This window comes from Rosa chinensis, chromosome 6, assembly GCF_002994745.2.
Source record: "Rosa chinensis cultivar Old Blush chromosome 6, RchiOBHm-V2, whole genome shotgun sequence".
NCBI classification, from domain to species: domain Eukaryota; kingdom Viridiplantae; phylum Streptophyta; class Magnoliopsida; order Rosales; family Rosaceae; genus Rosa; species Rosa chinensis.
The window spans coordinates 21661544-21688219 of record NC_037093.1 but is presented as its reverse complement, the minus strand read 5'-3'; the positions used below and the strand labels follow the sequence as shown (position 1 = coordinate 21688219).

The following is a 26676-nucleotide window of genomic DNA, read 5'->3' as shown; positions in this document are numbered from 1 at the left end:
GTATGTTTTCTTTATTCGCGAGTTGAAAGGTTTTCCTCGTTTTTGGCGTGAGTTGTGCATGTGTGTTTTGAGTTACTCATACGGGCTTGCAAAAGCTTATCGGGTTTGTTGTGTGGCAACCCGGTGCACCATTCCAACGGTGTAGGGGTTAATCCTGCAGGTTAGCATAATCGAGGTTGAGGCAGCGAGCTAGCAGCTTTATGGTAGGAAGCCATCTTTGTGACTTTACCTTTGATAAGGACTTCCATTGTATAGTTACTCTGAGCAGCCTTTACGTTTTATTTTGTTGTTGACAATTTAATTCGTAAGTTTGTGTAATATATAACTCTATGGAGCGAGTGTATATTTATTTTGAGGGTTCAGAGCATCAGTACGTACTTGTTTTAAAGGGAAAAAGATTCCAGGTATTTTTTATTGATGACTAATTGTTCACGCATGTATAATTATGGGATTATATATATATATATATATATATATATATATATCGATTTTCTTGTGTGTAAAATCAGGGGCATGACAGAGCTTGTCCTCCACCGCCTTCGCCACAGTCAGCCTCAACCTCCTCCTCTATATTTTGCTCAGAAATCAGTGATCGGAGGGGGAAGGAAAATAGCATCTTGAGGAGTTGGGTATTAGAAATTATAGGAGATTTGATTTTGGGGTGGGTATATGGCTTGCCTTTGATTTTCTGTTTCTGAAAACTCTGTGATTTAGAGTTGGGGATGAACTTGTGGGGTTATATGGCTTGCCTATGTTTTCTTTGTTTGTGGGAGGTGATGATGCAGGTGGTGAATGGGGAGGGCGGTGTAGGGGATGCCGCAGAGGAAGATGTTGAGGGAAGGAGTGGGGCACGATGTCAAGAACTGAGGGACTTGATGAAGTTGACGATTATGGAGCGTTGGATTGGGGTAAAGTGATTGTACCAAATGAGATTGACGGTGATGTTGCCTTTGAGAAGAGTGTCGTTGTGGTACTTGAGCACCAGTGGCTGCTGCTCCACTAGACCGGAGAGTCTCTGACCACCGAAACCAGGCTAGACCAGAAACAAGAGGAAGAAAGCAATTGCAAAGTGGTGAATATAAGACATGATGAACAAGGTAAGATTTGAGGTCTGAATGGAGAATGAAATTATTAGTTAATGGCCGGGAAAGTGAGAAGGGGATGACAAAGGTCGATGTAGATTGGGTAGGAGACGTGGAGCTGGAAAAAGAAGAGAAAACAGATAGAAAAAAAAATATTATTAAAAAAAGATGAAGGTATAATCGACATTTTTGGGCAGATGGATTGACACGTCAGCTATTTAACGAAGATTTGGACGGAGAGTAACGGAATGGACCTATTGGTCCAAAATTGAAGAGTACAAGGACTAAACGTATGAAATTAGAAGGCGAAGGACTGAAGTGCTTTTGGGTAAAAGTTCAAGGACTAAACAATATTTAATCTTAAATTTTATTTTCCCTAAGCATAACAAATCTATATTTTATCGGGTTTTTGTGAAGTGTGTATTTGTTCCTTTCAATAATAGGAATAGAAGAATTTTTTTTTTGAAATAGTAAAGAAAATATCTAATGGAGTTTGGTACTCTTCCCAAAGCTTGTTTATTGCTTGGGTTTAATGAGGCCACTATATACTTCTTGAATGTAAGTTTGTCAATTTATGAATGAAATATCACTTTGATAAAAAAAAAAAAAAAAAGCAGTGCTATAGACACCAAAAAATTATACCAAAAATCAATACCAAATTGTGTGGCATCTGAGTTGGCGTCTTACATGTCAAGACATTCAATTTAATAATTTCCAACAAATTTCATTGATTTTATTTAGAAACTAATTAATCAGCCAAACAAAAAAAAGGTGGTTCACCAAACAACCAAATTTGTTATCGCCCTTCCTCAAACCAAAAAACAACCAAATCTGCAAAATCAAAAGAACAAACAAATCTGGAGGAGAATAGCGCAAAAAAATTACATCAAATCTAGTACGTAGACTGCATATATAGTAGTACATCTATTTCTATCTTCGTTTAACAATGTAAGAACATGAAAACCAGTTGAGATGGATCCGGTTATCAATTGAAAATCATCATTGCTCCATCACTGCATATCTCTATTTCTAGAATGAAAACTACCACCACTAATAGTAATAGATCATTATTCAATTGCCGGTCAACTAATGAATTAAGTCACACACAACTTCGTATTCTATTTTTTATGTTTTGACTGATAGCCTTCTCCTACAATTGCATGTTAAAGTCTCTATGATTGAAGGATTTTGTTTAGGGTTCTTTATTCCTTTTTCTGTTGTTTATCATATACATTTTTCTAATTAAACAACAATAACTTTTAATTATTGCTCTTTTTATTTTAAAGAATAAAAATAAAATAAGAATACATGCTAAAAATAGTTTGATGATATGGTACCTACCACATCATTTGATATTAATATTTGGTAAAATTATTTGCTTGAAAAAAAAAGAGAAAGAAAAATACAAAGCAGATCGATATTAAACTACTTAGATGATTGAAAGGATCAACATTTAAGGCCACTAATGCATATAATTTATGTGAAAACTGAAAAGTAGAACCATTTATCAAATTAAATTAATGATGTATTATTAATTTAAGCTCCATCACTAATCCCTTTCGACGAGTTAGATGACAATCTTTCGAGTAGATTACATTTTTTTATCGTAAAGAAGAGGATAAACAAAGAACGTCGGTAGGATGATTCAAAAAAAAAAAAACAAACGAACGTCACGTAGATATCCAAGGAAATCGAAGAATGTCTATTCATAGCAAGACTCATTTTCCACGTGATCATATTGTTTACTGGATGGTTTTTGTTTAGGGCAAGTCCTCACTTTGTTGTTTACTGGATGTACCCCACCCCTCCACTCAGCAGACAGACTGTTACATTGATTGAGGCCTCTTTTTCTTATTTAATACCAGCAGTCCAGCACGATAAAAAGGTTACTTAATAATATTGATGAGAATATAAAGAAAGAAAGGAAAAAAAAAAAAAATGAACACGGAAAATTGCCGAGTTTTAAACATGCAACTGCAATGATGATTACCAATATCTTTTGTTTTTTATTTTTTTAATTAACTTTTTTTATATTAATAAGAAATTGAATCAAATTTAGGACCACAACAAGCGTTAACTTAAATCATTGTTAGCCAAAAATGAAATTTCAACCACTAATGTCTACCAAAAAAAAAAAATCTCTCCTAAGCCCTAGCAGCCAAAGAAGGATCTACCCGCGTCTCCTAAGTTCTTGTCTGATGACAGACAACGGCAGCGCGGGCTCTGCCTCGTTGTCGTTGTGTTGCTGTCAAACGGGTACTGCTTTCTTTTTCCTTATACTTTAAGATTGATTAGCTTACAGGAACAACGGTGGTCGACATTTATCTCTGGTTTAAAGCTTCTCGGAGGCAAGAGCGGTTATGGACATCAATGCAAGAGACGATGACTGGTGATAGGAGCATTTTAATGCGACGTTTTAACTGTTATTTCCCTATATTTTCTGCGTTATTTCCTTAATAAAACTCTGTTTAGGAAAGTTTCCATTCTTCGAATGGGAAAGTTCCTAATTGTAGAAAGTTTCCGTTTTGTAGTTTCTATTTTCCATTTTTAGAAAGTTTCCATTTTAGTTTAAGAAAGTTTCCATTTCTTATTTTAGAAAGCTTCTATTTTCAGGTTTTTGGAATAAATAAGCTGAATTGAGTTCATAAATGGAACGAGAAGTTTCATGAAGATGACATGGCAAGGAGAGAATCAAGGAAGAGTTTTTTTTAAAAAAAGGAAAATATATTTTCCTTGGGGATTAAATTTGCCGTGTAATACTTAAGGAAAAACAAGGTGACAACGTGGGAATTAAAGATGATTGATTGAGGATTTCAAGGAGAGATTTTCTTGGGAGACTTTTATGGAAAGAAATATTGTTGGAGGAGTAAATTGGTGTGATTGCCAACATGAAAATCAGAAATAATCAAGGAGATGACGCAAAGAGAGATTCAAGGGAGATATTTATGGAAGGAAAATATGTGTGCACCAAGGAAAAGCTAAAAAGCGTCTAGATTCATCCCTAAATTCCCTAAAGGAATGTTGGCCGAAATTCATGAAGAAAATCAGAATAATTTCAAGGAAATTCGGCAATTAAATATTAGGGAGGTATTTTAGAGAATTATGATTGGTTGGAACACATCACAAGGCTTACTTGGCATTCTATGATTGGTTGGACCACATCACAAGCTTACTTGGCGAATTATCATTAGTTGAAGCTATGTGGAAAATTCTGATTGCTTTGTGAACCCTAGCCATGCTCCTATATATACCCACCTCTTTGACGTTGAGAGAGTTCCTCTCCCCCATACAATTTACACTTTAGAAAAAAATCAGAAAATCTTCTTAGCATAGCCGTGAGTTTCTCCATCCTCTAGTCATCTCCACGAGTTCAAGCAAGGCCAAGGGAGAAGATGCATAGCCGTGAGCATCCATCATCCATCTCCAACCTTGAAGCTTGCTTTCGAGATTCAAGAGACCACCACATCAATCGTTCATCACCATCCCCATCTCACGGTGTAATCCGATTCTCCTTTGTAACCTTTGCTTTGAATTTCGTTGGTTATGAACTAGTTGACATATGTGTTTGAACAAATATTAATTTCTGGAATTTTTATGATTAATTGAGAATTTTCAGATTCATATTATTGTGATTCGAGAGTTGCTTATGTGGGTTTGTTTAATTAAATTTGCGTTATAGATAACTTTTGTATTTTAATCTTATGTGGTTGCAAACACTTAAGGTTTCGATATAATTGGTGCTAGGTTTAAGAACATGAAATCGACTTTTCGTTTTGTGTAAACTTGAATCAAAGTAGTAAAGGTTTTGTACAAAGATCGAATTTAATTAACGAGGATTGCAATTAGGTGGACTTTTCCATACTAAGTTGTACACTTGAGTTGATAGCCTTTCTCTATGTGTAATGCGTTAAACATGACATGATTGACTAGCTTTCTAGGGTTTGATTGCATGTTTGATAGGATTAATCTAGGTGCTTTCGCTTAGGTTAATTAGCATTGAAAAGTAAAAAATGGGAAATCATTTGCTTTCGAATGTTTCACATGATCAACTCCTTTCTCATGACTTAGATGAACAATATTAGGGTTTGAGTCAATTTTAATCATATGTTTCGGTTTTGATCTTTGTTCTCTCATTCCATCTTTGTATTTATGTTTTTGCATTTTAATTCTTTTGTTTACTTAGTTTTATTTTCGAAAAACCAAAAACAAAATCTCCCCCCTTTTTCATAAATAATGTTTATACTTGTGAATATCTTTGTAAATATTATACTTTGTTTTAATTTTAATTGTTTAATTGTTTGACAATGACAGGTGTACCCTCAATCCCCGGAATAGAACGATCCCTATTTATTACGTACTACTAATGACATTTCAGGGTTAAATTGCGCGCTTACTTTTAGCTGCATCAACTGGCGGCGTGGGTTGGGTCAGGTTCTGATCCAAATCTGCTTCAGAAAGTGGCGACGCGGGCGGCATCAAAGGAGTTGTCAGCAATCTGACGTGCAAGGCTTCCAATTCTGTTTTGGGTTTGGGTTTGGGTTTGTTGCACTAGTTTTCGTTGACGTCTTTGGAGTGGTGGCGTCAAGGCTGCGTGGTGGTGTCCCTTGCGGCGTGGCGGCAATGGTGAGTTGCTGTGGTGGCTGCGGTCAGGGGCGGAACTATGTTCAGGTCTGGCGGGGTCCGGACCACCCTCAAGTTTTTGACAGATCGCTCAATACCAAGTGTTGCAGTAATAAAGCTTAAAATAATTTTTTAATCCAATACATGGACACCCCCGCGCCATCCCTTTCCCTTCCTCCCTCAAACCCAATCTCACACTACCACGTGCCACTTGCTAGGTAAGAGAAAGAAAACAATAACAGAAAGATGGATAGATCGTAAATGTCCCCCTGATTACTATTCTATATATAATATTTTATTGAATTGAAATTGGTTAACTAAAAATAATTAACAGTTGGTTAGATTAATAAAACGTAATATATAATATGCAATAGATGTTAGGGTTTTTAATGGTTTTGAATGAGAAGTTTTCTGTCAATTTTGTGCCTCTACTTTTTATTTCAAGTCTGCGACTATAATGGTGTGGAACTAAATTTTCAGAAATTCATTCTCGATTAAAGAGATATAGCTTTATAAGATTTTGTAGATTTAGTCCTCTAAAGTATTCAATTCTTTGTTTATGAGTATCGTGATGAAAAATAATCTACAAAAATGCTACATTTAACGTATAGTTAACTAAAATAAATAATTAAAATTATAAATCTAGTTCTCTATTGTCAGACTCGGACCCCCCCCAAAGTAAAATTCCTAGTTCCGCCACTGGCTGAGGTGTGTGCGCTTCAACGATCTCACCACCTGCAACCCACACTGCCACTAGCCACATCACCACAACCCACGCCACCACGGAGAAACCCAACACCGATCTAGGTCCCCCCACCTCACACCGCCATTTAATCAATCTCGTGGCACCGTCGACCAAGAAAACCGTCATCAGGGCTCGATCGCCAGTCCTGTTAGAACGACCACAGCATCGCACCATCCCAGCCAAAACCATCCGACAAGCCCCAAGCAACACCCCATCTGATAGAACTCCATGAGTCATAGCTATCAATACCCGTCCGGCAGCAGACCTCGTGACGACGGTGAGGCTAGAGGCCAGCCCGGCGTCTGGGCGCCGTCGGACGAGGAAGAATCCTCAGAAACAAAAAAGTCCGGCCTTTTTTCTGTGGTTTTACTAACTTGAATAAAAAACTACAAAACATAAGGCTCTTTGATATTATATTGATTTTATATATATAAAAAAAACTAATATATTATCTCCAATCTCAACCATTAATCGTTATTAAATTTGTTAGACAAGATCGATTTAGAATACAATCTTAACTATAATTTGGGTGATTGTGAATCCGCAATAACTAGTAGAGTTAGTTTTGTACTATATAAATGTTGTTATATACTACATAACAACTGCTAAGTATGACCACATAAAGCAATGCTAGTTTTTTTTTTTTTGTCAAATTTTAGCTAAAGTAGCTGAAAAGCTATTTTGGCTAGCCACTTCTCTATTTTAGTCAGTTTTGAATTTATAAGCATTGGGCTGGTCAGGAACTCAATAGTTGTTCAGGGATTGTAAAAAGAAAGAATTAAGAAATTCAATCATTTCAGTCATCTTTCTAGTTTCCAAGTATCAATTGGTAATACAAAATATGTTCGATTCCGTCAAATTTCGCCTTCAAAGTTTAAAGGCTGGGTTCGGTTGCTTATGATGATGAATTGAAGCCCTTGAAGACATAGTTCGGAAGCTTGAATTAATGGTGAGTAGAAACAGAAAAAAAACCAAGAAGGAAAAAAAAAGAAAAAAGATTTGATTGAGATTAAAGAGTGCCAGAGTCTTGGCTAGGGGTGGGCGTCCGGACCCCAAAGACCGAAGACCCGACCCGAACCGAGCAAAAAAGCCCGATTCGGTTTGGTTTTAGTATGGAAAATCTCGATTCGGTGCGAAGCCCGACCCGAATGTATATTTTCGGTTCGGTCTCGGGCTTCAAATATTTGGAGACCGAAAGCCCGACCCGACCCGATTTCTCCTCCATCTTAGCGAAACCATCTCAGCCTCTCTCACTCTCCTCCCAAGCCAGCTCCTCCTCCTCCTAAACCTCCATAGACCAAAGCTGACCTCTTGGATTTCTAGAATCCTCCTCCTCCCGCTCAAAGAAGCCACCTCAGATCGTCGACTGGACCTGCATATTTAGCAACCCATCCAGGGCAAATCACCAACTCGTTACAAATCGGCCTAAGGCAGCTCCCTAGCTCATCGCCACAACGAGGAGTATTGAAGCTGAAAATGAGAAGGCTCGCCGTTTTGCCCACATCGAAACCCGATCTGCAAGAAGAAGAAGAAGAGGAGAGGAGGGGTCAAATTTTCGTTTCAAATGGGAACAGACATGATAGTTTATATCTTAGATTCACTCTCTCTGTTATTTAGGCAAAGCCATGCCCAATCTGTTTTTATTTCCACACCTATCAACTTTTTTACTAAAAGCTTCTTCTATAGTACCACACCTCATCTCTGTCTCCACGTTGTTGCTGCCTCACTTCCCATTTTCCCAAGCATTAAAGAAAAGAAAAGCTGCTGCAGCTACCAAGAATAAGAGAAAGGACCGGGTGCAAAGGAGAAAAAGAAAAGAAAAGAAAGGACAAAAGTTGTCTCCCACCAAGAAAAGTTGTCTCCACCACCAAGAAAAGTTTCCAAGGATGGAATAAATATAAATTTTGCACATATAGTATCAAGAGAGTCTCCTGCTCCGGTGGTTGGGAGTAAACCTTTCGTGTAGGAGGTCGGGGGTTCAAACCTCGCCTCCTACCGAATTTTGTGATATTTTGCATATTACTGGACTGAGAGATGGAAAACTCAATTTTGGGCCCGAAAAGCCCGAAAACAGAACCGGCCCGAATGAGTTCGGTTTCTGTCGGTTTTCAGTTTACAAAAAGCCCGAACCGGCCCTAACCGACAGTTTCGGGTTCGGTCTCGGTCTCACTAATTTTCAAGCCCGGCCCGACCCGAGCCCAGCCCTAGTCTTGGCATATATGCATGTAGTTTCCCGGGAGTGCATGAATAGTGCATTCAATGGTGTTATGTTGTATTGAAGTGTACGTGTTCTAATGGTTTTCAAGTATGTCTTGGAACTTGATTTCATCATGGCCATAATTAGTAAAAAACGGGACGTGTAAGTACGCGAAAAATACGTACGTATATTATTCAGACATTTTATCAAATAGTTCGTTGAAAAGTTTAGCAAAATATTTTTAATAATTAATTACATTTTTTAAATTAAAAATATTAATTTATATTCATTTTTGTTCAATAATATGTGTAAAATATGAAAAAAAAGAAGAGTAAAAATCATGTATAGTACGTGTATAATACTTTTGACTTTAAAAGTACGGAAAATTTAATGAGTCCATTTCAAAAATATGAAGTACGGAAGCATTTTAAAAAAAATAATAATAAATATGTGTTTTATTTGTGTATAATACAAAAAATTACTATCTAGGATGATGACATCATCACTACATACTAACCGCATTATTATACAAGTTTGTTCAGTATCGACATGTTTTACATTTTATACAAGTTTGTTCAGTATCGACATGTTTTACATTCACAAAAACAACGTTGCAGAACAGCTTAATTTTATATCCAAAAGAATAATATATTTTAATGTTTCAGTCCAAAAAAGGAAACTCATTCGTATGCTATTGCTAGGCCATCTTTTTGGACCCATCTGAAACACGTGAAAATACTAGTTTTTATTTTACAATTTAGTTTCCAGTGGCACTGAAAAAAGTTATGCTAATATCAATTTAATCGAGCGTCCCTTCGCCTATATAAGCATATCGATCATACATAGTCCTCCAGTACAGAAGCATCTGAAAATTAAGAAGCAAGCAACTAGATCATATCTATGGCTAGAGATCCTTCCCTATCAAGTCAAGTACCACAAATTGCTGAGCCTGAAATTGTTCGCCGGACAGCAAATTTCCAGCCAAGCATTTGGGGAGATCAGTTCATCAACTATGATTCTCAAGACATTGTAATGAACTATTCCTCTAAACTCGGTCGGTAGGTTTATATGGTTTTGACTCATTTTATTTTGTGCTTAATTGTTTGTTGCAGAAGACTGAGGCCCTTTGGCAACAACAGGTCGAGGAACTGAAAATAGTCGTGAAGAGGGAAGTATTTACAAATGAAGGTGATTTTTTCTATCGACTCAAGTTGATCGATGCAATGCAACGACTTGGCGTGGCATACCATTTTGAACAAGAAATAGAGGATGCACTGCAACACATCCATGCTACATATCATGATCAGGATCACAATGATGATAAGGGCGATCTTTACACTGTTGCGCTGTGTTTTCGGTTGCTAAGGCAACATGGATATGATATCTCATCAAGTACGTAACTGAATAAATTTTAATGCAAGACTATGGTAATTGTATGCTTTTTAAATTCTTATGCTAGTCGATGGTGTCCATCTGTTGACATATTATTCAAGCAGATATATTCAACAAGTTCAGAGATGCAAATGGTAGCTTCAAAGAAGGCTTAGTGGATGATGGGTCTGCTATGCTGAGTCTCTACGAAGCAGCACATCTTAGGATTCATGGAGAAGATACACTAGAAGAGGCTCTTGTTTTCACCACTACTCACCTCGAGTCCGCAAAATCCAATGCATGCTATCAAGTACAAATGACTGAACAAATAACTCAAGCCTTGGAGAGACCTCTGCGAAAAAGTCTAGAGAGGATATGTGCCAAGCGTCACATGTCAATTTACCAACATGAAGATGAAGCCTCACTCATCCAACGCAATGAAGCTTTATTGAAACTCGCAAAGTTGGATTTCAATCTTGTTCAGTTTTTACACAAAAAGGAGTTGTGTGAGATTGCTAGGTAAGTAATTACTTTATGGGGTTGACTATGGTATTTTAATGTTATCATATGCCCATTTTATATTTAGTTATTCTTTAATTGATTATTAGAACATTATAGAGTAATTTGAAAATTTATTAAGTTTACATTATAAGGATGAACTGAACTAAATTTATATCGGATGTATTAGGTGGTGGAAAGAACTAGACTTTGAAAGGAAATTGCCTTTTGCAAGAGACAGGAAGGTGGAGTTGTTCTTTTGGATAGTGGGAGTATATTTTGAACCCCAATACTCTATTGGTAGAATCATTATGACAAAAGTGGCTATCCTCCTTACTGTTTTGGATGATATCTATGATGCATATGGTACATTTGAAGAACTCGTGATCTTCACTGAAGCAATTGACAGGTTCAATATATAAAAAAATGTAATTGTTAATATATCTATGTGTTCAAGAATCCTAGTATGTAAATTTTTTTATGATTATTTTTCAGGTGGGATGTCAAATGCATAGATGGACTGCCGGACTATTTGAAAATATTCTATCATGAACTTTTGAATCTTTTCAATGAAATTGACAAAGTGATGTCAAAGGAAGGAAAATCATACCGAGTTTGCTACGCTATACAAGCTGTACGTAATACATGATTGATTAAGAACATTGAAACTTTTATTTTAAATTCAGTGGCTTATAATATATTTGTGTATATTGCTCAGATGAAAGATCAAGCCCGATCGTATTTCAATGAGGCCCAATGGTTGCACGAAGGACGCACTCCGAGCATGGAGGAGTATATGAGTGTTGCTACTGTTTCAATTAGTTACACTTTTTTAACAACCATTTCATTACTTGGCATGGGAGATATTGTAACGAAGGACGCATTTGAGTGGTTGTTGAATGACCCAAAAATTGTTAGAGCTTCCAATGTCATTTTTAGGCTTATGGATGACATTGTTTCAACCAAGGTAAATATACACATTACACTTAATGTTGAGTTCTAATGGTATCATCACCATATAGAAAACAAATATTGATTAAATATTTTAAATTATTTTACTTTTGCAGTTTGAAAAAGAGAGGGGGCATGCACCATCTAGCATTGATTGCTATATGAAGCAATATGGTGTTTCAGAGGAAGAGACGATTGATGTTTTCAACAAAAAAATTGTGGAATCATGGAAGGATATAAACGAGGAGTTTCTCAAACCAACCACTGTGCCAATGCCGGTTCTTATGCGAGTTCTTAATTTAACAAGAGTAGCAGATCTTCTTTACAAGGGAGAAGATGGATTCACACGAGTTGGGAAGATGACCAAAGATAGTGTTGCTGCAGTTATTATCGATTCAGTGCCACTGTGATCGAGTTGGTCCAAAAGTTAGTTGTTCTCCATATATATACGTAAATAAATTGGAGATTGCTATTTACTCTTTCCTTGATCACTAAGATGTAACCCTAATAACTGAATTAGGTCAAACCACTTTCCGTGGATGTTGAAGGGGTTGTTGGGGCTGCCAGTTTGTTTGGAATAGTATTGTTACTCAAGTTTGTTTGAAGTTGTGTGTATTCTTTCTCAATGTTTGTTTGGGATAGTGTGTATTGTTTCTCAAGTTTTTTGAAATGTGGTGTATTGTTTCTCAATGTTTGTTTGGAATAGTGTGTACTCAAGTTTATCTTTATAACATAACATAATATTATTTAAATACTGTACAAGAAAGTGTGATTCGATTAGCAAGTTAAATTCACCACCAATGCTTTAATTCTTTCACCCTAATTAGTTTGGTACCTAACAATTAAAAACGATCAATGTGATACATAGATTTAAAATTTTGTATCAAGTGATATTTCTGTCTATTTTTGGTCAGATATCCATTAAGATTGAGCACGTGCCACGCATGTGATTTATTTTTAAAGGACAAAATTATCTTTTTCCATGAAGTAGTAAGAAAAAAAAAAACATTCTTGAATTAAAACCCAAATTCAACATAAACAACCAAAATAAGACCGGAAAAAAAAAAAAAAAAAAAACATGAACATGAACAACCTAAATGACAAAAATCAACTCCCAAAATTCATACCCACGTACAATCATTTCCCGCCACCAGTCTTAAATTCTAAGTTCTAATAAAACCGAACTCACCTTTATCCTCACTAAATGCACTACAGCTCTCACTTTACTGGCCCCCTTGGCCTGTCAACCCCTACTACTACAATTTCCCCCCAATGGCGTGCACCTCCTTTTTGGCCACTAAAAATCATCGGTTTGAAAAGAGAGCAGTATCACACTAATTTTTCAAATTAGTGGGTCTTTTTTTCCTTACACTGTTATCAGTGGGTATTAAGCAAGGTAAATGGCCCATGTATATATATTTTATTGGGAAGCCTCTGTTGATGGTGTCCAATATGCATGTAAGTGGGCTCTTCTTTCCATTGTTAAGATATTTGCGAAACTGACGGATGAAAAAATTTGAATTGGGCTCAATTTTTATGATATTTTATAGGGTTATTATCACAAATGGTACCTGAACTTATCCTCTATCTTATCGATGGACGATGGTACCTGAACTTTTATTTTGATCACAACCAGTACCTGAACTTTTCGATTTCATTTCAAACTGTACCTATCACTAACTTCTGTTAATGTTCGGTTAAAAACTAACATGTGCAAAACACATTACCTATATTCAAGAGTAGTTTGACAAAAATACCCATTTAAATAATTTTGTTTACTAGATATTTTGATCAATTAATATGTTAATAAAAATAGAAGTTCAATTAAAATAGAATTAAAAATGTATCTTTAACCTCTTATGAAAATAAAATTTAAAAGCAAAATCTCAACAAAAATTAATTTGTTTTATAGATACAGACAAAACATTTCAAATAAAACTATAAATTTTTTTTTTTTTGGACAAACTATAAAACATCTAAAACCAAAAGCTTATCAAAACTTTCGTAATTTTTTTTTTCCTGTCATCCATATTTTTAATTGAAGTTGAAAGTTTTTTCTTTTGATAGTCTCATTTTTTATAGCCACAATATAAGTGAAAATAAGTGATATTACAAAAAACAAGAAGGTAATTTTACAAATTTATCCTTGAAAAATGAGTCACATGTCAGTTTTTAACGGAACATTAACGGAAGTTAGTGATAGGTACCATTTGAAATATAATCGAAAAATTCAGGTACTGGTTGTGATCAAAATTGAAGTTCAGGTACCATCAATAAGATATATGATAAGTTCAGGTACCATTTGTGATAATTACTGGTGTCCATCAACTTGTATAACATGTGGTTTCTCAGTCTTTGATATTCAATGTTAGAGCAACTCCAACAGCTTCTTTTTACTTTTTATATTATAGGGAAGCAAAAGTCAAACCTTTAAACAATTTTTGTTCTCCAACTCTAATAAATTCTTTATTTTACAGCAATCTCCATAATTCTTCCTTAAAATTTTATTAAAATTTTAGAGATTGCTATAAATGTAAGGAATTTTGTTTTGTCTTTCCTCAACATCCTTAAAATAGGGATAGTTATAGGGAATTTCTTGAAGCAAAAGAGACTAATTTTTCCCTAAAATAAAGAAAAATTAAAATGTGGGGAAACTGTTTGTAACGTCCCGAACCTAAATTCACCTGTTTACTAGTCATTTGGACGGTAAACGACAATTACTTTCACTTTTTACTCTGTTTCGATACTTTTAGTGGCCCTAAAAGTTGACTTTTTGTTCGGGTCAAAATTTGAGAAAATGTTCTTCATGGAAGTTGTAGAGGACGTTAAACCGAGCGCGTGCATATGTGGTACGTAAAAAATGGAGTTCGTATGCGAAAGTTATGAGCGAAATAAGGAAGTTACTGTTCATGGTAAAATTTTGATAAAAATAGAAAAGTTACCGAGGTAGGTTTCCATTTCCGGAAACCCACCCCTTCCTCTTTCTCTCTCCTCTCCCCCGACCTCTCTCTTCTCCGTTCGGCCCTTTTTCTTTCTCCCTTCGATTTACCGCTTTCCGGCCACCAACCGGCGTGCAACCGGTCATCAGAGGAGCGCCTCCTCCCTCCCATCACCCTAGTAACCTTGGTTTTCGACGATTTGACCGGAAAAGCTCGGATCGAAGCCAAATTCCCCCCGGCTGCAGTTTGAAGTTTTTGCCGATTTCCGGCGATTCCGGCCACCTCCGGTCCCCATCTCGCCGTCGAAGGTTCGGTTTTCATCACTGATCATTTCCCCTATGGCCTTGTATCACGATTTGTTGTGTAGATGCCGAATCGACGAATTGAAATTCTAGGGTTCTTGAGGATTTCTGGGTTTTGTTCATTGATCGATTTCGGCCGTTTTTAATTGTTATTTGGGAATGTTGTAGTTGAGAAGTTGAATCAGTGTGTTGAGTAGGTGTCGCTGTCAAATTTTGGTGTCCATTGGAGTTGGTGGCAGTGGCGGCGGCGCCGCCACTGTGGGCGGCGGTAGCGGCGGCTAGGGTAGCTTTTTAATTTCAATTTTTTTGCTAGTTAAATTCTATAATTATCATAGAGCATATATGTGAAGTTTGGTGAATTTTGGAGGAGTTTGGAATTGTTTGTGAATTTTCGAAGTTTGGAGTTTTGTGGTAGAATTATGGGAAATCCGGCGTCGGATTTCCCTCGTTTTCATTATGGAATATGTAAATTGAGGAATTGGAATTGTGGAAGAGATTTGGGTGGAATTTGAGAAGTTTTGGAGATAGGGTTTTTCGAGGTTTCGTTTAGGTTCGTATTTATTTTATCGGATTGCCGTTTACGGAAATATAATTGTGTACAGGGCAATGTCGTGAGCTACGGCTAGATGAAGGAACTCGTTTGCGTGGTTGCCCAATAGTACTGTGAGTGGACCTTTGCTTTTAAATATGGATGCATGCAAATGTTTTTCTTGAATTAATGCTTTAATTAATTAACATATTATTTTCCGAGCATATAAATTGATTTTGGAATTTAATTATGAATTATCTCATGGTTTTGCTTTTAAATAATGATTCTCATGAATAAGTATGATTTATACCGGTTGTGAGTTTCGGTTATTAAGTTGTTATGCTCGGATTCGAATTTATAATTGATGTTGATTTTCGACGAATTATTTCCGAGGTGATTTCCGGAATTATGCTATTTATATTATATTGCTATTCGTGGATTTGAGATTTTTGGAAAGATTTTCGAAATGGGATTTCGATGGAATTATTTTCGTGTTTATTTATTTGATCATTGGTTTTGGCGTTGGGAATGCCTCATTGACAACCTATTTATTTCTTTAGCGTGTGGGACACGCTGTCAATTTATACTACTTTACGAGAATTTCCGGGTACGGTTGGGAATCGTACCCTTGTTTTCTTTATTCTTGGGATATGGGGAAGCCTTAAAGATTTATGGGATTTTATCAGTTTTTACCCACCATACCTGGGTCGTTATATATATTTATTGCTAGCTAGCCTATTAGTACTCCTCCCTGCTTACTATGTGTTTGTGGGCGAGTAAGAGCAGAGCATGGGATGCTCCAGAGTGTGGGACACTCCGACCCGAGTCTGGGTGGCTCCCTTCTTTCGTATGGTGAAACTTCTTCCCCATATTTTATCTTTATTTGACTAGCGGGGCTAGTCCGATTTTCACTGTAGCCAGCGGGGCTGGTCTTATTTTCTTGAGAAATGAGATTTCGGTTTTACGATATAGTTTTCGAATGTGGTGACTAGCGAGGCTAGTCAATTTATCGTTTTGGATTCTTGGATTTAAAGCTAAATGTATTTTTCTAATTGCTGCATGCATCGGTTATTAAAGAGAATAAATGTGGGAAAGTATGAAATCCTTTTTCCTTTAAATTGTTTATTTTTGTCCACTCACGCTAACGTTTTTCGTCTACTTTCCCCTGGGCCTTTCGGTTTCTAATGCCCAGTTTGCAGGCGAATTAGTGGAGGTCGGGCGTACATGACATTTGAGGCATAGTTGTCACTACTTCCGCAGTGTAGGATCGCTTGATCCTTTACTCTTCTTTTATATCCCTGTGTATAGTAGTATTGCTCTGATTAACCTTTGGGATTAGTATCTTTGAGTTTTGTGTTTTGTGAAAGTGGAGTTGTTGGTAATTGGGAGTAGGGTGGCTCCAGGAGTATAAGGTTGGTTTGCTTGAAGTGTTTTGTGTGTTTTACAGGTTTTTGGGTAGTCCATTTTAGAGGTAACTCTGCCGAATTTTTGGTAGAGTTATCCCTAAGGTGGGCCCCACAGGGCCACCTCGGATTTCAGGGTGAAATTCGGGGCGGGTCCTGTCACTGTTGGAGTTGCTCTAATTGTCAGATCATTGGAGGTCTTAACTAACGGCAGATACAAAAAGCCCTCTCTCTCTCGCTCTCCCCCTCCCCCAAATCTCTCTCTTTTATATCTTCTAGATCTATCTCTCGCACTTTGCATTAGAGGTGCAAAACCAGCCGGCCCGACCTGGCCTGACCTATTTTAAGTGGGGCTAGTCATGCTTTGTGCTGTGCTCGGCCCGGCCCATTTATTATCATGCTGTGCTTGTGCCGGCCCATTTACTTAAACATTAAGCCCGGTCCTGCCCATGATCCGAGCCCATATCGTGTCAGGTCGTGCTCGTGCCGGGTCAATAATCGGGCCCCACTCGTGCCTATCCGTTAAAAGGGCCGTGCACGATTTTAAAATTTTAATTTGAGTAAATAAAGTTTAATTTTATTTAACTATTTAGAAAGTTAAAATAAATAAAGTTTTACAACCTCTTTCTTAATCTTAACTTTTTAAGATTAGTGTTCTAATAATTTTGTACATTCTACTATAAGAAAGAAAGAAAAAAATAACTCAAAAATACATTGCTTTTTTGTATATTATTGTGAGATTAATCTTTATCAATAAAATGAAGATTTAGTATTATATATATATATATATATTTATTGTGATGCCTAGGAAATTCGTATTTATTTTCCGAGGATTTTCAGGAATCTAAATTGTGGTTATTGGACGGTTTCATGGCTCGTGGATGGAGCGGAAGTGTTTCGGGCGAATAATTAATTGAAGAATATGGTTTTAGGGGGGTTGCCAAAGGTTGACTTTTTATACATTGGGATTCTCCAAAAACTTCCTTCTTGAAAGTTGTAGAGGGTGTCGATACAAGTTCGTGGACATGCGGAATGCGTCAATCGGAGTTCGTATGTGAAAGTTATGAGCATTTGAAGTTTTGGGAAAGTTCTATAAATAGGAGTTTACATTTTCGGAAACTTACTATTTACATTTCACATTTACCAATTCCGGAAAAATCAGAAACGCTATGTTCTCTCTCCTTACCCGCGACTGACCCTACCCGAACCCGGTGACCCGACCCGACTTTTCCGGCGAACTGCGGCGGTCTCCGGCGACGAAACTTTCCAGATATGATCGTCTCCTCTGTCTGGTCGTCCCTCTGGTGTCCTCTAGCGCCGATTCTCCTCCACGGCAGCGCTGCAAGGAGGCGCAGTTGAGTGTTTTAGGACCCGATCGGTTCTCCTATCTCCGACGTCGGCGGGGCTTCAAGTTGAGCTTGGGGAGCTCAGAGCAGCCTCCTTGATTGATCCTTGGTGGTTGTTTGGATCGATTCACGTAAAACTTGGTTCAGCTAAGTTTGGATTACTGTTCACGGCTTGTGAGGTAGTTTTCGACCATTTATGCTTGTTTTCTGACTTCGAGCTAGTTATGAGAATTCACAAGCATGCTTAGATGAAACTTTTTGATGTTGGGAGTTTTATGAAATATTGAGTTTTGGCCAGCGGCGGTGCGCCACCGCCTGTGGCCGAGTTCCGGCGGTGTCCGGCCACTTAAGGAACTGTTTTTGGTATTATATATGTTCTACTCATTGATACGAGCGTTTCGATATATAATATGCAAATTTTGGAGTTCGTATGGAATTGTTATGATTTTTGCCGTTTCATATCGGTGAAATTATTCGTTCCGTGAGGATTCGAGCGTCCGATCGACTTGTGGTTTGGTCACATCGATCGTAGATGTATTCTGGAGACATTGGGTGGTCTCGGATGTGGTTTTGCCACTATTGGCGTCACTTTGGGAATTTTGGTTCGATTTAGGGTTTCGAACGTTATTCATTATGTTTCATTGACTGAATTAAGGCTGTACTTTTCTTAGGTGCTTGACAGAGTGCATTATGTAAGTAGTCTAGTGGTGTGAAGACGCAGCGGGAATTTTGAGGTGAGTAATCTCACAAGGTTCATTAATGAACAGAATACCTTTATTTTTTAGAGTTATTTAGTAACTGCAAACTATAGTTGGTATTAGTAGGCATTCCTGAGCGGATGACTACGTATAGATATATATTTACGTGAAATATATATGTTTTGGTGGTTTGTGGATTTATGAAAACAATAGGCATGAATGATGCGTTTTATTGTTTTGGGTTGTGGCTTTTGGAAAACAAATGATTGTGGAGATGATTGATTTCGATTTGTTTTGAAAAGCATTGAGATTTGTGTAACATTTTGGGTCCAGTGCGACTCCTTTAATGTTTTGCTCCAAGGGACTGTGCAGCCCGAGGACTGAAGGTCTATGACCTTGGGAAAAGTGTTGAGATTTGGGTATGAAAACAATATGCATGAATGATGCGCTTTTTTGTTTTGTGTTATGGCTTTTCGGAAAACAATGATTATGGAAATGTTGATTTCGATTGTTTTCAAAAGCGTTGAGATTTGTGTAATGTTTTTGAGTCCTATGCGACTGCTTTAATGTTTTGCTCCAAGGGACTGTGCAGCCCGAGGATCGAAGGTCTATGACCTTGGGCAGAATATCAGGTAATCACGTCTTTGGCCAGACGAGTGGTTACGTTTCAGTTAGAGCTCTAGTCTGTCTGCCATATAGGTAATTCATGGGGTAACGGGAATTGGTTATTGATAACTCATGACATTACGTGTTTTTAGGGAACAAGGTGTGAGTTGCTTCCTTATTAACGGTTTTTAAGGGAACAAGGTGCAAGTTGTTTTCCTTATTAACGATTGATAGAAATTAAGGTGTGAGTTGCTTTCTATGGTACGATTTGGTACGATTGATGGAATTCAAGGTGTGAGTTGTTTTCTATGTTTTACTGATAGAAATCAAGGTGTGAGTTGCTTTCTATAGTACGATTTAGTACGATTGATAGAATTCAAGGTGTGAGTTGTTTTCTATGTTTTACTGATAGAAATCAAGGTGTGAGTTGCTTTCTATGGTATGATTATGGTACAATTGATAGAATTCAAGGTGTGAGTTGTTTTCTATGTTTCGTTTTAAAAGAAACCAAGGTGTAAGTTGCTTTCTTTTATTTCGATTTGAAAGGAAATTAAAGTGTGAGTTGTTCTCCTTTATTTCGTGTTTTTAAGGATCAAAGCGTGATTTGGCTTCTTGATTGAAAAGTGCGGGGTTCATCCCGTGATTTTGGTGTGAGTTGTTTTGAGTTACTCATACGGGCTTGCAAAAGCTTACCGGGTTTGTTGTGTGACAACCCGGTACACTATTCAAACGGTGTAGGGGTTAATCCTGCAGGTTAGGAAAATCGGGGCTGAAGCTGAGGTAGCGCCTTTGCAGCTTAACGGTAGGAAGCCATTTTTATGACTTTACCGTTGATAAGGTTTTCCGTTGTAGTTAAACTCTGAGAAGCATTTACGTTTTATCTTGTTGTTGACAATTTAATTCGTAAGATTATGTAATATATGACTCTGTGGAGCGGGTCGATATTGATATAGTAGGTTCAGGGCATCAATATGTGTGTAAGTTAAAGGGAAAAAGTTTTCAGGTATTTGTTATTGATGACTGAACATTCACGCATGTATAATTATGGGATTATATATCGATTTTTATTTGTTAAAAATCAGGGGTGTGACATTTATATTTTTCATTCTATAGTTGTATTATTGTGAGATTAGTCTTTATTAATAAACATATATTTAATATTTAGAAACAAGAAAAAAAAATTTAGAAAAATACTTATGTCAAAACAAGGATATAATGTTTTATTTCACTATTTGACAACATTAATGAAATAGAATTTGTAGAATTGTCATGAGATTTTGAATAAAAATGTCTAGTATTCAAATCTCATCATTATAAGTTTTTAATATCTCTAAAAAGAAAATAAAATTTTGTGTTTGTAACAGGCTAGCCCAAATACGTCAGGCTCTGGTCGGGCTAAGCCAATGGGCCAATATTCTTAGGCCCAACCCAACCCGTTATTCTAACGTGCTCGGGTCGTGTTGGGCCACTAACGGGGTTGGGCAGTGCCGAGCCGCTTTTAAACTTGTCCGGCCCGTGCCATGCTCGTGCTTAGCGGCCTGTTTGCCACCTCTACTTTGCACTAACCCTAGATTTCTCGCTCTCTCTCTAGTTTTTCTAGATCTGTCTCTCGCAATTTTCACTAACCCTAGATCTCTCTCTCTCTCTCTCTCTCTCTCCAACACAAAGAACCCACACACCATGTAGTGCTGTCTGTACAAATTTGTTTGCTTGCTTTTGCTCTTTGCTTCTTCGTTTTACTTCGGTTGATGACAATCCCGGCGGTGTTGTCGCGATGCAGTTGGCGAAGCTCTGGTATGCTGCTCGGCGCTTAGATTCTCTCTTCAAAGGTTTGATTTTTAGGGTTTCTTTCCTATTCGGGTTGCTCAAAGGAGCCTCTCATTGGGAATAAGTTTAGGCTGAGACGAAAGATCGGTAGCGGTTTCTTTGGGGAGATCTATCTTGGTTCGTCTTTTGTCATTCTAATTCTGTTTTGTGGTCAAAATTGGATTTGTGGATTTCAAGGAGGTGCTTAAATTATTGATCTTTTTGTTGTTGTAGGTACGCATATTTAGACACGCGAAAGAGGTTGCGATTATGCTGGTGAGTGTTGTTACTGTTTCAATTTGGTTGTTTATCTTGGTTTTCAGTAAAGAATTTCATTTTATTGCTGCCATCTGATTCTTGATCATGTTCTGCCATTTGGTTTTCGATAAAGAATTTACTTTATGGTTTTCTTAATGTATTTGTTCAAGTTTTTATTTGTGGAGTGTCACTAATTGTGAGAATCATGGAAGCAACTGATGAAATGAGGATATTTGTGCGAGTGATTTCCCGATTGTCTTAATCTTTTTTGTATAAATATTTATATGTGGAGTGTCATTAATTGTGACAATCATGGAACAAACTGTAGAAATAAGGATACTAGTATGGGATTCTTGTCGGTGTTATGAGGTTTTACCTTGATGGTTTACATGTGTTAATATTTTTGGTTAGTGTCCAAGTGATAAGGATTTAAGAAAATTTGCTGGTGCAATTTGCAGTTACCACCCAATTCCAATTGTATTCTCTCAAGTGAAGGGATAATACATATGGGATCCCTAGGAAAATAGATATCTAGACTTTCTTGCTACTCTGCTATTAACCAGGTATAAATGCTATTAACTAGGTATAAAAATTAACTGTATGTGTTACAACAGTGGTTCATGAAAGCATGTTCACACAAAGACACATGAACACAGAAACTGGTAGACAGATATGCACTGAACCAGATGACATGTAGTTTGATGGATTCTCTCCTTATATGTTTCTGTGGATAAGTAACAATGGTTCGTTACGCTTGCAGTCTTACGGTCCAACAAAGTCTTACCGTCCAGCAAAGTCCCACCAAAGTCTTATGGTCCTGCACTGCTCAGGTCTAGTGAGGAGGAAGAGTCCTGATATTCAAATTTTGATGGATTTATCTGTAAATTTTCAGTTTCTGTAGTTTGATACATTTTAAAATACTGTATACATTACATTAATGTAGAGGTGCCAATTGGCACCTTATTTTTTTAATCCAGCTTCATAATTTTGCCACTAATATCAGTGGCATTCCAAAACCACCATTGCACACTGATAATGGTTGCTTTGGCACTGATTAAGATGCTTCTTTGCTTTGGTTAAAGCACTACTAGAATTTTGCTCATATACATCGGTTCTTGCCCGATGTTAAAAAAAATTTATACCGATGTCTTAGTGGGTGATGTAAAAGATCGCGAAAAAATAGATATCGGATTAGCTTCTAGAATCGATGTTAAACCGCTATTATGATCACAAATTGGTGTTTTTAGATAGTTTTAAACCTTCATATTTTTGCATTTAATGCTTAACGAAGTATAGGTCCAACAGCACAAGTATGCAGTTTAACATCGTTACTAATTATAGAAACGATGTGTTATATTTTCTTACACATCGGTGTTGTTGAAGTTTGCCTGCTGTTTACAAGTTTTACGGGTACTTGGCATATATCACACTATTTAAAATTGAATCTACATTCTTTTATATTACATGAACGATGTTCATTATTATTTTAAACATCGTTTCCTTTTATGAAGTGATGTCCATTCCTTTATTAAACATCAGTTTTTGAGGTCTACACCGATGTTCATAGTAATACTAGACATCGTTTTTCATATAATAAATCGATGTCCATTGATTTGTTTTACATAGTTTCTTAATTAATAACTCGATGTCCATTGGGTTGTTTTACATCGTTTCTTACTTAATACGTTGATGTCCATTGAGTTGTTTTACATCGTTTCTTACTTAATAACTTGATGTGCACTGAATAAAGAGACATCGATTTTTGTTTCCAATCTGATGTATCATCCCTTTAATGACATCATTTTTGTAGTTTATTACTGATTTGAAATAGGCGTATATACATCATGTCCTTTATATGAGCATGATGTCCACTAACTTTGTAATTGCTGCTGCAAAATCGATCTAATCCACATTTGACAACATGAAATTCCAAATAATTTGAATATGGGGTATTGCATTAATTGTATCCAACATTAGAGATGTTAATAGTCAAAAATAGGCAAAAAGACCCCAACCTACTTCAAGGCTAGCCTAAAAATACCATTGCAATAAGTACATGTAGTTTTGTTCACAGTTGCTACAACAGTACAACTACTCCAAAATGGTTCACAAAAAATTTAGCTAGCCTTACTCAAAATCACTTTCCTAGTCAGCATCTATAGCAAAGTCTGCAAATAGTCAGCCACCTCAATGCGCACCTCATCAAGCTGCTGTTGGGTGTATCCTTTTCGAGTCTTTGCTGGCCACTAGGAATGTATTTCATAATGTAAGTCATAATCATCGGGTAAACGCGCTATTTATAATTAAACTAAAGTTTATATAAACTATAATGCATATACCTTGGTCGGAAATGAAAACATGTCATCATTTATAATCTCCTTCATGTATCTCATTACATAATAGCAACATTCAATTCCACCCGGTTGTTTATGTACGCCTTATGTATATACATTATTGAATTAGAAAGGCATTACCATACTAAATCGAATATGGTAACTTAATCAACCACATATATCATACTAACCAGAAGGAGTTTCAATTTCGGTATCTTGTTAGCCCTACCCGTTTCAACATTGAAACTTTTAACCGCACTGCATCACCAAACTATGTCATTAAGTAGCAGAACATTACTTGGTTATAGACAATTAAAAATAAAAAACCATTCTGATGTGCTTATTTTATCACTGAGTTCTCCCATGCTTGGTAATGGACTGATTTTCCCAAAGGGTCCAAGATGTAGATATCATCCTCCCATATGATTGTCAATATCCAATGTTCTCTACATTATTAAAATGGTCAAATAATGTAACCAACTAAGCAAACTGCAGCTGAGAACACTAAATAGGAACCAAAATGTGATCTTTCGCAGTTATATGTAGCTGCCGGATCAATAAAGCAGGCAAAAGTATTAAACTCATCTAGAAGAGTTTAGAAGAGTTGGATTGGTTACTTGAACACTTGGATTTATCTTGAAGTTTGTAGAAACCAAAATGCTGCAGACGCTTTTGCACCTCCTCAAATTTGGGACCCTTTGTTGTACACTTCAATTGTTCAAACACTTCCTCTACAAGGATGCCCTCCTGCCAGCATATTGCAGTTTAGAAAAAGTAGCAGCCTTTAAATAATATGGATATAAGTATGAATTAAAGCAATTGGCAGATAACTATAGAATTTAAGAACTATATTACATTTGGTTCAAGCAATCTGATTATACACAATGTTAAAGCATCACCTAGTGAACTGATTTTGGACATATAAACTAGGCCAAAATCTTATTAAAAAGGTGAAGAGAACTAGTACTGAATCTCAACCATAAATTTAACTAGTTTCAGGACAGATTCTATCTTTATAAAATACAATAACTAGCTACATCCTTTCTTCTAACTTTCTACATAATTATTAAGTAGCTAGCATGGTTATCATTTAGATTTCCACTTCTTGTCCCCATTGATAGTATCACGGTGAAAATAATCAATACATCTTTTTTTTTTTTTTTTTTCCCTTAAGTACATCTTAAATGAGTAAAGATACAACAATGATTGAAACATCAACTATCCAGATTGCTTCATAGTATATATAAGAGAAGTGCAGACTATAAAGAATGTAGTTCAAATGAGCAATTGACAAAATTGCGGAATGTAGAACATGAATAAGCAACTATGGGATAACATTTGTACAGGACATACGTTAAATATAGATGTTAATTAGAAAGCCACACAATATACATGAGAGATAACAAGTAGCAAGCCCAAAATGTGCTCAAATTCACCAAGAATCAGCAACCTTCAGATTGAAATAAGACAAGTGTTTTACTCATGCCAAGTAAGATTTGAGAACTACAAAAACAAACATGGGGATCAACTATCCAGCCATGATATAGTGGAATGTCTAACAGATCAAAAATTTCACAGTCTGGTCAAAATCACTTATTATCAAGCATTAAGTAAATTTGAATGAAATGTCACAATGTCACGCCCCTGATTTTTACACAAATAAAAATCAATATATATAATCCCATAATTATACATGCGTGAAACGTTCAGTCATCAATACAAAATACCTGGAATCTTTTTCCCTTTAAACCAAGTACACACTGATGCCCTGAACCTTCATAGTTAATATACACTCGCTCCATAGAGTTATATATTACACAAGCTTACGAATTAAATTGTCAACAACAAAATAAAACGTAAACGCTCCTCAGAGCTCACTACAAGAAGAAGTCTTAATAACGGTAAAGTCACAAAATTGGCTTCCTACCGTAAAGCTGCTAGCTTGCTGCCTCAGTTTTCAGCCACGATTACCCTGACCTGCAGGATTAACCCCTACACCTTTTGAATGGTGTACCGGGTTGTCACACAACTAACCCGGTAAGCTTTTGCAAGCCCGTATGAGTAACTCAAACCACACACAACTCACGCCAATCACGAGAATAACTCACACGAATCACGAGATAAACTCACACGTTTAAATCAATAAACAAATCACGTTTCAATCAAGAAACAACTCACACAAATCACGTTTAAATCAATAAAAAAATCACGAGATAAACTCACCCAAATCACGAGATAAACTCACACGTTTCACGTTTAAATCAATAAACAAATCATGTTTTCAATCAAGAAACAAATCACGGGATAAACCCACACGAATCATGAGATAAACTCACCCAAATGACGAGATAAACTCACACGTTTCACGTTTAAATCAATAAACAAATCACGTTTCAATCAAGAAACAAATCACGGGATAAACCCACATGAATTACGAGATAAACTCACCCAAATCACGAGATAAACTCACACGTTTCACGTTTAAATCAATAAACAAATCACGTTTCAATCAAGAAACAAATCACGGCGGACAAACTAGAGCTCTAACTGATCGTATTCACTAACCCGGCCAAAGGCGTGAATTCCCGATTTTCCCTCCCACGATCACATTTCATGATCCACGATCCTCAACTCATAAGTCTTTGGATCCATGGTATAAATACCAAAACATTTAAAGGAGTCGCAGTGGACCCAAAATGTTGCACGAATCTAAAATGAAAGATTCCCCGTAATTGATCCCTATCAATTACTCCCGGTATAAAACCCATATTTAAATAACCCACCGCGAACTAAAATGTTCCACAAATACACAAATCTCCACGCTTTTCAAAACAAATCGAAATCAACATTTCCACAATCATTTGTTTTCCAAAAGCCACAACCCAAAACAATAAAAACATCATTCATGCATATTGTTTTCATAAATCCACAAACCCACCAAAACATATATATTTCACGTAAATATATATATACATAGTCATCCGCTCAGGAA

General features: G+C 36.6%; 1 protein-coding gene and 2 long non-coding RNA genes across 3 annotated transcripts; 2 read left to right on the top strand and 1 right to left on the bottom strand.

The window, feature by feature from the left end:
* Window positions 1-4532: 4532 nt before the first annotated feature.
* Window positions 4533-6011, top strand: LOC121049667. The gene is made up of 2 exons (XR_005801006.1): window positions 4533-4579; window positions 5394-6011. It is a non-coding gene; the product is annotated as an uncharacterized LOC121049667 (long non-coding RNA).
* Window positions 6012-7061: 1050 nt separating this feature from the next.
* Window positions 7062-8522, bottom strand: LOC121049666. Its single transcript, XR_005801005.1, has 2 exons — window positions 8142-8522; window positions 7062-7962 (listed from the first exon to the last, which is right to left on the bottom strand). It is a non-coding gene; the product is annotated as an uncharacterized LOC121049666 (long non-coding RNA).
* A 476-nt stretch (window positions 8523-8998) lies between these two features.
* On the top strand, window positions 8999-12154 carry LOC112169075 ((-)-alpha-pinene synthase). Its single transcript, XM_024306012.2, has 7 exons — window positions 8999-9673; window positions 9757-10036; window positions 10141-10534; window positions 10704-10922; window positions 11009-11147; window positions 11232-11480; window positions 11581-12154. The coding sequence occupies exons 1-7, from the start codon at window positions 9545-9547 to the stop codon at window positions 11872-11874; spliced, it is 1704 nt and encodes a 567-aa protein (XP_024161780.1). The 5' UTR covers window positions 8999-9544; the 3' UTR covers window positions 11875-12154.
* Window positions 12155-26676: the final 14522 nt, after the last annotated feature.